General features: G+C 35.1%; 1 protein-coding gene across 1 annotated transcript; it reads left to right on the top strand.

The window, feature by feature from the left end:
• Positions 1–65: 65 nt before the first annotated feature.
• Positions 66–3,774, top strand: LOC131802063 (serine-rich adhesin for platelets-like). The gene has a single exon (XM_059121412.1). The coding sequence runs from the start codon at positions 80–82 to the stop codon at positions 3,146–3,148; it is 3,069 nt and encodes a 1,022-aa protein (XP_058977395.1). The 5' UTR covers positions 66–79; the 3' UTR covers positions 3,149–3,774.
• The last annotated feature ends 9,034 nt before the right edge of the window (positions 3,775–12,808 follow it).

Below are 12,808 nucleotides of genomic sequence, written 5' to 3'. Positions count from 1 at the left end.
ACGCATTTCGTCGTCGTCGTCAAGGAAATTAATTTTGAATAGAAATTTAGCTAATACCAATTTAAATACAACTAATAAAATGATGATGAACAGGCGTGGCCTGCCGCAGCAGCAGCATAGCGCCGCCGTCGCAGCCACCACCAACACAGCATCATCTGTCTCGGATGCAGCCACAACTCCAACAACTAGCGCATTATTAAATGAGAGTAGACAATTGTTGTTAAAGCAGCAATTAAAATTACAATTAAATTTAAATGTTAGTGAAATGATGGATAATTTAAGACGTAGCGTTGATAATGATTACAACAACAAACATCAAAAGCAACAGCAACAACATCAACAATACGATGGTGATCTGAATTGGAATCGGAATCTGAGTTTAACTCGTGTCCAAGAAGAGGAACAGCAGCAACAGCACGATAGCAATATCATTGTGTCTAGAAGAGGGGGTACTACCATGGTGGCTGCCGACAGGGAGGTGATGGTGACAACAACCAGCAAAGCCTACAATGCCACAGCCAACAATGCCAAAGCCCGCAATGCCCGCCATGCCAACATAAATGCCATGCATGCCGCCGCCGAGGAGCAGGGAAACGAGAATGGACAAAATAAATTAGATACCGTCACAACAGTGCCTCAATTACAACAAAAATTTAATAAATTTAATATTATAGCCGATGAAATAACAACAACAACAGCAACAACTACGGATGCCGCTGCAGTGAGAACAAGCATTGGCGCCGCAGTGACATTAGCGACAACATCCTTTGCATCGGCCACCGTTGCCGGTGTAACCGTTACCACTCTCATGACCTCGACGTCATTGTCGTTATCATCATCAGCCGCAGCCGCTGGAACAACAACAACCACAGCAACAGCAGCAACAACGTATACATCATTAACACAAAAACAACCATTGAATACGGCATTAGCTAAATTTAATCGAATTATTGACAATACAGTGCCGGTAATAAATAATTATCAACAGCCGTCGCCATTACAGGTTGCTGATTCCATTACCAAATCACAGCAGCAACATCCCCAGGAACAACAACAACAGCATATTGTAGGGATGCCCATATTAAGTGATAGTTTAAAACGTAGATTGGCCTCACATCATTATACCGACCTCGTTGTAAATAATTCAAAAATTAATTTCTCATACGAAGATAGAAGAACCAATGTGGAAGCAACCACTACCACCGCCGCCACCTTCACAACCACTACTACATCCCAACCACAGTCATTATCTAGAACGACAACAGCAACAACAACAGCCACAACCACAGACTCATCTTCATTAATATCTTTGGAAAGCATTACCACCATGCCCAAAAAGGTATCAATGGAAGATGAGTATGATGAGGATGGTGCCAGTAGTGATTGGAAACGAAATGATGTTCATTATTTGTTGAAACAATTAAATAGTTTTAGTGATATTGAAGAAATAGAAATTGTTGATATGAAGCAAAAACAGCGTCAGCAACAACAAAAGCTTATTATTAGAGAACAAGAGCACCAGCTGCAGCAGCATCTGCATCTGCCAAATGCTGTTGTTCAACCGCTGACTCAGAGTCAAACGGAAATTGCCGCCTCCGCGCACTTGCTGGAGGCGAAAAACCTAACTGTGGCCTTGCCACCCACACCACCTGAACAATATGTTACTAATGCTTCCTCAAACATAATAGCCCAATCCCATAGTTATGCCTACACGACCACAACACCAAGTATTTCCTCCTCCTCCAACTATCACACGCATCCTCCCGTTTCCAGTTTACCTCAATATATTTCTAGTTATTCAGCACATATTTCGGAGCTTACACAACACTCTGGCAGCGGAATAGTTGCTGATTCTGAGCATGAGCTTGAACAGCAGCAACGGCACGATGCAGCAGCAGCAACAGCAGCAGTTACTCACATGGAAAGCAAGCAACATTCCACATCGCCCCTAGTAGATTCACCCACAGCCACTTCACTTGTGATATACTCACCATCGTCACAATCGCACAAAGGCATACGGCGTTATGCCTCCCTAAATCAGCAACAGTCACCGGATGAAGATGAGGACAGTCATCTGCATCATCACTATCATCAACGCCAGCATCAATGCTTTCATCCACAACATCACCACCACCATCATACACATCATCACCCGTTTACACATACTAGCGCCCGCCTAACACACGAGCATTATTCCGAAGGATCCATACTGGACTCTGCTGTGGCAGCACGAGCTGCAGCAGCCTGTGATCCGCTGGCCTTACAACAATTTGTGGATGATTATATATTTCAATCCTGCCATTATTTGGAAACAAATAATTTTGCCGCCAACTATTGCACTGCCATGGTCGAGTCCTCGTCACACGAGTTTCGGCCGTCAACCACCACCACCACACGCACCTCCAATGAGGAGTACGACGATGAGGAGTGTTACGTTGAGGATCATTCATCGGCCCATTCGTTTGAGCTGCATGAATGTGAGCCGCCCACAGTGATATGCAAGGCCCCGGCACCGCTGGCCGCCGACAGCACATTGCTGGCTCAACCCCAACCGATGCGCTCCTCAATGCGTCACTTGGCACCGATAACATCAATGCCCACAGCACCACAAGCCACACCACCACAATATACAATGGAGACACGTTTATGTAGCAGCGGTGTACAGACTGATTTAACGGCTCCATCTTTAGCGCAAAGTTTTAGCCTTAGTTCATCGACATCATCGTCATCATCAACGGAACAACGTAAACGTAAACAGCCAATATTCAAGTGTTGCTACACACCCTTGGATCGGTGGCGGGAAAAACGACAACAGCAACAACAAATCGAATTAAAGAAACGCACAAAAACTGTTGTCGCTGAACACCAACAGTTGACTGCTCACACCAATGCCAGCCATGATAGTAAGGCTGCTGCCACCACCTCCACTACCACCATCACAACTCGGTCGTGTTTGAAAAACACCAAAGTTAGTGTAATGGCGGTAAGCGGTGGCGGTAGTAGTATGGCCGGTGTTTCCGGTTCCTCTGGTATTCATAATGCAACCACAACCACCACCACCACCACAACATTATCATCCGCCGCAGCCATAGTTGTCCATTCACAGCATCATTCTTTACCAACAAAAAATGCACCTTATGCAGTTTGACAAATGCCTTTGAAGCAACATGTTTTTTGGTTTTTGGAAAAATGTTGCTTGCTTTCTAGCCATTTATATATATACTCTTACCTTAAACTAACAAACAACAACAACAACAACAAAAATACTAAACGATACAAAAACAACAAACACTATATAGTTTTCCTTTTTGTAAAAATATAAAAAAATGGAAATTTTTGCCGCCCACTTAAATACAAAAAAAAAAAAACATTAAACAACAAAAAAATATTGAAAAAAAATTACAAAAAAAGAAAACACACAATGAATGAACAAAAAAAAGTAAAACAAAAAGAAAATATTTAAAAAGCCGCCGCTGTCTTATTTTTGTAAATCTATTTTTTCTCTTTTGCGATATCAACAATTTTTTGCTATTTCCTAAACAAACGAAAACAACAACAAAAACATAAATTAATAATAACAACAAAAATACTAATTTTGTATAACCTCTTTACACACAAAACCAAAACCAAAAAAAAAGTAAACAAAAAACTCCAAATCCTCCCTTCCCCCCCTCCTCCATACCTCCATCAAAACACACAATTAAACAAAATCTAATTTTGAAAGAAAAAAAAATCAAAATTAAATTTTCCTTACATGCATAACGTACGTACACTCACTCATTATATACATATAAATATCAATTAAATTCACCACGCTAAGCAATATCTGGTATATTTCTTCTAACAAAATATCACAATCATCTTTCTTCCTAAAATGATTTTTTTTTTAAATTTGTTTTTCAAATCTACACAGCTCCTCACAACTATTCACCCGATAATATATAAATATATATAACTTTAATAACAATAACATTAAAACTATTTGAAGAACAAAAACAAAATTCACAAAACATCTTTCTTGTTTCGCAACAAACAAACAAACACACACCCACATCTATCTCCATTAATAAAGCAGAAGTTTGTTATAAACAAAAAAATGGTTTATTAAAAATACATGATTATATAAAAAAATATAATTAATATTAATAATTGCTGAGCAAAGACCTCTTTTCTTAAAAAAATAAATAAAACAAACAACTATTGTAAAATATCAAATGTGTAAAGCTCCTTATTTTTTCTTTAATTTTTCTATATAAAATATATTATTTACTAACACCCATTGTTATTTCTCCTTATATATTATACTTTTTTATATTATGCTGAAGTTTTAAAATGTTTTGGTTATAAATATTATTCAGTGGGTATTTTTTGGTTTCTTTTATATAAATATTTCTGTTAAATAATCTCTTTACTATTATTATGGGCTTATTTTTTTTTTTTTTTTTTTTTTTGTGAATTAATAAATATATTGTTTATTTCCTTGATTTAAAAACATTAATTTGTTTTTCTTTTATCTTCAAAGTAATTTTGATTTTCAATATTGTGGAATACGTTACATATAGGGTGAGATAAAAAAGCTGCAACAAAGTCAAAAGCCATAATTTTTACATTTTTTATAGCCTACAACACTATGTTTTTTGGGGGTATTATAAGTTTGATTGGGCCAAAAATTATATAACACCTCAAAATATTGGTTTCCCCGATAGGAAAATATATATGGATCTTGCTGAGCTGAGTCGATCTAGCTATGTATGTCCGTCCGTCTGTACATGTTAACTTATAATGACTCTGCAGGTCACAATTATGGCCCGATCTTCACGAAATTTAGAATGGAGATTGGGCTAGAGTCAGAATAGAAGCCTATTGCTATCGCATAATATTAAGGGGTTGAAATGGACCAAAAATTGAAAAATTTCCTTATTTTGCAGTTGGTCTACAGATCGGAATTATAGACTAATCGACGCGGAAGTTAGTATCGGGTTAGAGCTTAGGGCTGGACAGAAGCCTTCCAATTAGGATGGTCATCGGTAATATTTAGTGGGTGAAATAGCCCATAACATTTGTGTTAAATAAAAGTCAAACTTTCCATTAAACCGCGAATATTTTTAATAGACAAACAGGTCAATTCTAACCGTTACGTACATGCCAATAGTAAATATATCGGATAATTATGGCGAAATATATATAATATGTGTATATACAAAATGAGGGGATGTTAGCTAGAATGGTTATATCTCAAGAATGGCTGGACCGATTTTGAAAAATTTTGTCAATTCAGAATGCCCTCTTGGCATAAAAGTATAAAATCTAAACAAAGGGCTAGGCCTATTGTTTTCAAAGATCTCCGCAATATATTTAGGGGTTGAAATGGACCAACAACAACTAAAAATGTTCCTGGTTTTGCAACCGTTATAAAGGTCATAAATAGAAACCAATGGACACGAAATCACATAGATGAGTCTAAATTTGGAGATACAAGCCTCTTGCTTTTGGAGATGATCGCAAAATGTTTAGGGGTTCAAATGAACCAAAAATAGAAAAAAATCCTGATCACACAATCGAAGCCATTCGACACGTCTGAGAAGAGCGTTAACGACAGGGAAGGTTTCTAGCATTTTGGATGACCTTTGGATTGTATTTAGCTGTAAAATGAACCACAAAATAACAGCACGACGGAGTGCGTAAATATTGGTCAAATGTCCCTGGTCAAAATGCTAAGGGTAATATCTGAGCAGTGCACCGTGAAATAATTTCAAAAGTGAAACCTTCCGAAATGTATTTGTACATAAGAGGGCTTATAATATGTTGTAGTGTTGTAGGGTATCACATGATCGGCCCAGCACGACTACAGCTTTTGCTTGCTTGTTTTTTTTTTCTCAATTTTATTGAATGAAAGCAAAAAATGTCGGAAATGGCATCAAATTTTAGAATAGATTTTGGTGGCCATTGTGCGCTGGAAATGAAGCGAGGAATCTCATTTTGTAACCATTCTTGGGTGGCGCGTGCTGAGTGCGATGGTGCTGTGTTCTGTTGGAATGTCTAAGGTCTGCGGCCAAAATGGTTGCGTGCCCAAGGCTTCAATACACCTTCCAGGATATTCTCGCGAAATTATTCGGCATTTATTCTGATCGACCATCGGCTGTTATGGCGGCCCACACCATCACCATGGCCGGTGCTTGAGTTCTGGTGGCCAACCGAAGGTGCACATTTTCAACTGCAGTTCACCACTTTCGGCCCCGCGAAGGAACTCTTTAGCTCTTTTGAGTCTATTTTATTTCTGTTGCGGTGTAAGTTCTTGCACTTTTTGGAATTTCAATGGCTTTACCCCGAGCTCATTTTTCAATATTTGCCGAATGGAATATTGCGATTTATTCGGCTCCCACGCCACTGCGACGCGGGTTTCGATCAAGTCGCTTCTTTACTTTTCGAACAATTTCTGCTGATGTTGCTGTTTTCTTCGGTGCATTTCCTTGACGTCGGACAACGCTACCAGTATCACGGTACGAGACACAAAAGATTTATGCACATTTAAATGCTGGAGTGCTCTAACGATAGCCACTTGTGGTTTTCCAGCCAAATATAAAGAAATCACACAATCACGCTTGAATTCCAAACGAATAACTTTTTTGTCTGGAGAATCCTCAGCAAAATGTTTTTGTACGCTTGTAAACAATATAATTAGCTGTCACTGGAATCAGCAGTCGGACGAGTGGCTTAGAAATGCCAGCAGTCTGAAATTGGTTGCAGTTTTTTTATTCTCACCCTTTATAGCCTCAATAGCCATAAATCAGAGGGTATAAATACCAAGTGTTATTGGTAAACATGGCAAGTCAGGAGAGTCCAACTCATTCCACAGCCGTAAAAAGTAAAGTGTTATTGAAATAAATGCTTGCCTTTGTATGTTAAGACCATCAGAACCAAGGTTATACGGCTGAATACAAAATGAAGCGTTATTCCTTATCGAAATAACTTTCTTCTCCGAAATTCCTTTTTACACCCTGATTTTTTGTATGGCCGAAAAAGCCACATGTTATTCGATTTTGTACTTTAAATTTGCTGAATCTTTTGAAAATTAGAAGAGTTACCAAATATGACCCAGAACTGAAATGATGTAATCATTTTTATGCAATTCTACGATTGTTGTGATCGTCTCATTGAATACAAAATAATCCTTAATTTAAAATATGTAACATCCTGCACCAAACCTTAATGAATGAACTGTTATATATGTTTTGAAAACGGACAAGATTACGTTGTGTATCATTTTAATATTTCTGATTATTTCTTCGAAGAAGATCCAAGGAATGTTGCGAATTTCTATTATTTTCGCCGAGAAAATACTCTCATGTATATTTTCCGATTAAACTCACATTTTGAGGGGTGATGATATTCGAACGCACAAACTTCAGCAAAAAAAATAATTACAAATTCTTAATTTTTAAAAATTATTTTTATCTTCCTATTTTTATTGAGTTACCTATTTTTTAAATTTTTTCCCTACCTAGGTTTCCTTAAAACTACACAGCGAACTATAAACCAATCATTATGAAAACCACATTATAACTAAATTATGTAAAACACACACACACACACTCGCCCATACATGCATCACCCAACCAACCGACACATATGCATTGCAAAAAGTAATAATAATAATAAATAAACTCTGTTTAGAATAAAACTCTAAGAGCCTAATAAGAATAAAAAAACAAAAATTTATATAAATAAAATATGAAAGAAAAAGATAAACTTATAACGAAATTGAAAAAATAAGTAACATTTTTAATATTAAAAAAAAAATAAAAGAAAACAAAAATAAACGGAAGAAAATAATTTTTAGAAAAACAAAACTAGCAATAAATGAAATTAAGACAACAACAAAAACCTATAAATATTAACAAAAAAAATTATATAAAAAAATTGCTGCAATTATGACAAAAAAAAGAAAATAAAAAAATAAATAATTTGTTAAAACAAGGCATATGATTATGACGCTACAAGAAAAACCGAAAAATAAAGAAATTTATTTTTTAAGTATAATGATAATAATTACAGAAAAACAAAATATTTAACATAATTTAAATTCTAATAAAAAAATATAAAATCTTACAAAAATAATATTGGCATGTAATAATGTTTGGGCTGGAAATGTTCCAGGTCTTGAAGAAAAATTCTACGAGATTTTTTCCATTTGAATATTTCTGTTAAAAAAAATAAAAATATCGTACCAAAAAATATTTTTTTTATTTTTTTTTTTCGTTGATTTTTGATTTTGACCGATTTTTCTCTTACCTCCTAACTTTTTAAAAATGTTTTGAAAAAAAACTTTAGCAATTTTATAAATTACTTTTTATACCCTACAACACTTTCGTGTTGGGAGTAATATATGTTTGATTAGGCCAAAAATTATATAACACCTCGAAATATTGGTTTCCCACATAGGAAAGTACATATGAATCTTCCTATCTCGCCGAGCTGAGTCGATCTAACTATGTATGACCGTCCGTCTGTCCATGTTAATTTGTAATCACTCTACAGGTCGCAATTATTCCCGATCTTCACGAAATTTAGAATGGCGGTGGGGCTAGAGTCAGAATAGAAGCCTATTGCTGTTGGAGATTATCGCATAACATTTAGATGTTGAAATGAACCAACAACTAAAAATGTTCCTGATTTTGTAGCCGTTATAAAGGTCACAAATAAAAATCAAAGGACACGAAATGTCGGCAGAGGGTAGAATGCACCTCTAGGCGATATCCGAAATACTCAAAAGTCGAACTTTCGCTTAATTTTCCTGATCACACAATTGAAACCAATCGACACCGAATTTTGCCTGAGAAGAGAGTTAAGGACAGCGAAGAAGTCTAGCATTTTGGATGACATTTAGCTGTAAAATGGACCGCAACAACTAACAGCATGACGGAGTCCGTAAATATTAGGCAAGTTTTCCTTGTCAAAATGCAAAGGGTAATATCTGGCAGTGCTCCGTGACATAATTTCAAAAGCGAAATTTTCCATAGTGGATTTGGACATAAGGGGACTTCTAACATATTGTAGTGTTGTAGAGTATCACATGGTCGGTCCGCACGACTATAGCCTTTGCCTACTTGTTTATGCTGATTTCGTCGACGAATATAGCCAAATATCGTAGACAAGCAAATCATATATATGAGTCTAAATTTGAAGCTAAGCTAAGCTAAGCGAAATCTTCCAAAATGGATTTGGACATAAGGAGGCTTCTAACATATTGTAGTGTTGTAGGATATCACATGGTCGGCCCCGAACGACTATAGCCTTTGCTTACTTGTTTTTATTTTCCATTGAAGATTGATTTTACTTTTCATTCTCCAACTCCTTAAACTTGATTGAGAAAATAATTTTTTTAATTTAACTTATATGTTTTAATTTTAAATTATTTGTTGTACAGTATTTTGTAAATAATCAAATCTTTAAAATGATAATTTTGATTTTCTATATTTTGAGTATTAATATATTATATATACAATTCTTCAGAAATGACAAAAATTCGTATAATTTATTTTCTTCCTCGAACGTTCCAGCTCATGCGTTATAACAAAGAAGAAGAAGAAACAAAAATCCGCAAAAAGAATGCATAATTATTTAAGACGAAAAAAACTTTATTAGAGAGCTTGTATAGTAAGTTTAAATAACTAAATAAATAATATTATTAGACAAAATGCTAAAATAATTTATAAGCTAATTTATTAAATAATAATAAAAAACAAAAACAAAAAACCAACAACAAAACTATGCATAAATAAATCCAAAAAAACAACACTAGAGTAATAGATGATAATAAATACGAATGCTAAATAAAACAAAAGAACAAAAAAAAAACTAAATAAAAATAATTTTTATTATTATTAATACCGAAAAAAAACAAACTAAAATTGTAAACAAAAAAGGCAAATACCATAACTTACATAAAAAATAAAATATCAATAAAAAACACAAAATCGCAAACAAATAAAAAATCTCCCAAAAAGAAAACAAACAAGCGACAGCAACCTATTATTGATAAATGAATGACAACAACAAGAAAAAACAAACACAAAACGAACAATTTATATGAAATATAAAATAAAACAAAATAATAATAAATACATTGCAATTGTTACATATTATCCCGCAATACAAAAAAAAAAACCAACAACAACAACATACATATAATACAAAAAGGCAATAATACTGTGTTTCTGAAAGTATTTATTTTATGTGATGGGATACATATGGATTTGAATAATGTTCATTGGTATAACAAAATCTCCGTAGAAGTTGGTAAAGTAAGATTAGTAATAAGTTTTACTTATTTTCCGAACACAAAAAAAACCTTCTACATAACTTTTCTACTCAGAAGATATTTTCGATACCGCAAATATTTACTGGTTTTTATAGATTTTTATCAGTCTTTTATAGATGGATGATTTTCCAGAGGTTTTCCATAGACGAAAGGCGGGCTTCGGAACATTTAGGAGTCTCTACTAGAGTTTCAACAAGAGCATGGCCATTTAACATTTTAAGGATAGAATATTTTCAATGTCTTTTAGAAACCGTAATAAGACCTTTCAGCAATTTTTGGCAGACCACTTAACCTCTGAAGATTGTCCTTTGGGATAAAGGACTTTTATATGACGATACGATCGATATCTTTGTGTGTCCGTTTGTCTGTTCACTTTAATTTGTAATCACTCTACAGGTCGCTATTATAACCCGATCGATATATGTCTTCAGGATTTTTCTCTGTGGCTCTTTCAGGAATCAGCTTTTTGTTGTTTCATTCCCATTGTTTCATTTAATGGTCAAGGGAAAATTGACTTTGACTTCATTCCATCCAGCATGAATAGCTGGAAGTTGGGAAGTACCCATGCACACAATTGAGCCTCATTACTTAGGAACAAAGCCTAACTTATGTCCGGTTGGGCTGCATATATCATATTACCATACACGGGACCAGAATACAGCCCAAGTTATGTTTCTTAGCCCTGACCGTTGCCAGTATGGCTCCAAACTGTTCATCTATGGTGACTAAGTACACAAACGCCTTTACGGGTAACCTAAAGACATCAAGACGACTTCCGACAGCTTACGTTAACATAGGTTAACGTTTTCAGACAGAGACTCATGTTCACCAAAACAATGACAATATACACGCAAGAGGTGCGCTGTATATATTAACCGACAAAATAACGATCACCCATAGGGAGATTGGGCGAAACGAAGAGTTATACGTTACAGCAGATATCTTTCCGCCGAGCGGAGATATGGGTGATTTTTTTTCGAACGTTCCCATGCCTCACATTCCCACCCCTGCTTTGGGCCTAGACGGAATCGCCGATATTTGAGTACCTGACCAACGGACCGGGAGGTCCAGCTCCAGAAGCCAACAAAAGCGAATCATACAGACAAGGCAGGCTTTAGTCTTTCCCAGAATCAGAGGAAACTTTCTAGTTGCAAACCATTCCGGGATCCGTTTTCCGTTCACAACAGCATTGCACGCCATATCCACACATATCAGTCGAGGATTAAACCACAACAGGCCATGTCATAGAATTGGTTTGACAGCCCTTGATCTATGAAAGGCGTTTGATACAGTCAACTAACCTCCGATCAACTCTGAAACGCTACATAATCAATCATATGAGTGGATGCCAGGCGCACGTGGAGTTCAGGAACAAGAAGTGCGATTTTTGGGTACTAGATTCCAATCCTCACATTCCTCAAAATTTTTGCTTTTTCCCCTTTCGATGAACAAAAAATCAACGCCTCACCAGACTCATTTGTCTGTAATTTTTTATTTGGTTGTTTTTTAAACTTCACTAGCCAGCTGTGCGAGTTGCCCCAACCTTAGTGCCACTACAACTTTTTGCAGGCCTGACTCACAAGCTTTCCATTTTAGGGTTGTTTGGTCTTTTTTTTTTTTGGATTTTTATGAAATAGATTTTTCAAACGGGTCGACGGCTTCTATTTTTCCGACGACTTTACGTTCCACGCCAATGATTGCGATTGTACTCTGACCTTCACTCCCTTAACTTCCAAATTTGATCCTTGTTTTTGTTTTACCAAAAAAGAATTTTCTCATTTCCATTTTATCCCATCACAAAAATAGAAATTTTTCTGTTGCACAGTGTTATTGTGTGGAAATTATCATAAAGACAATTCTAAACTGATTTAATAATAAAAACGAAAAATTAAAGTCATCACCTTCCTTCCCCTTAAACACTGCATAAATGCATTAAATTTTAACATTGCCACCCTCTTCATCTCCCCCACTTCCCTGAATATTTCCTTCATTAAAAATAACAAAAAAAATCAGTTATATATAACCGATGCCGAAGCTACCATCACCATTTGCAGAAATTCAAAGAAAACAGAAAAACAAAATATAGATAAATTAAAACAAAATCATTTAACTAAAATAAAAATAAATGAAAGAAAACATTGTTAAGTTTGTACTAAAAATAAAATTAATAAAAAATCTCACAATACATTATGCATAAATAAACCAAAACAAACAAATAAAGAATCAATAAAAACCCAAAAACAAATAATTTGTTTAAATTAAATTTTATTAATTAAACTCATATAGAACAGAAATGGAAGAAGAAGACGCAAGAAGCTTGTTACAGCATTATCATCATTAACAAAAATCGAAAAGAAAAAATAATAATTAACACTAACTAACATCATTTTTATTACAAAAAATAATAAATTAAAGAAAACAAAAATATAAATCACGCTTTTGTTTTTTATTATTTAACTCACTGTTTTGAAGCTTGATGTAGGAACA

The sequence above is a fragment of the Musca domestica genome, unplaced genomic scaffold (genome assembly GCF_030504385.1).
Source record: "Musca domestica strain aabys unplaced genomic scaffold, Musca_domestica.polishedcontigs.V.1.1 190, whole genome shotgun sequence".
NCBI lineage: Eukaryota > Metazoa > Arthropoda > Insecta > Diptera > Muscidae > Musca > Musca domestica.
This window is presented reverse-complemented; position numbering and strand designations above follow the sequence as displayed.

Excerpts from the sequence above, each read along its gene's own strand:
- LOC131802063 (XM_059121412.1), top strand. The coding sequence starts at position 80 with ATGATGATGAACAGGCGTGGCCTGCCGCAGCAGCAGCATAGCGCCGCC.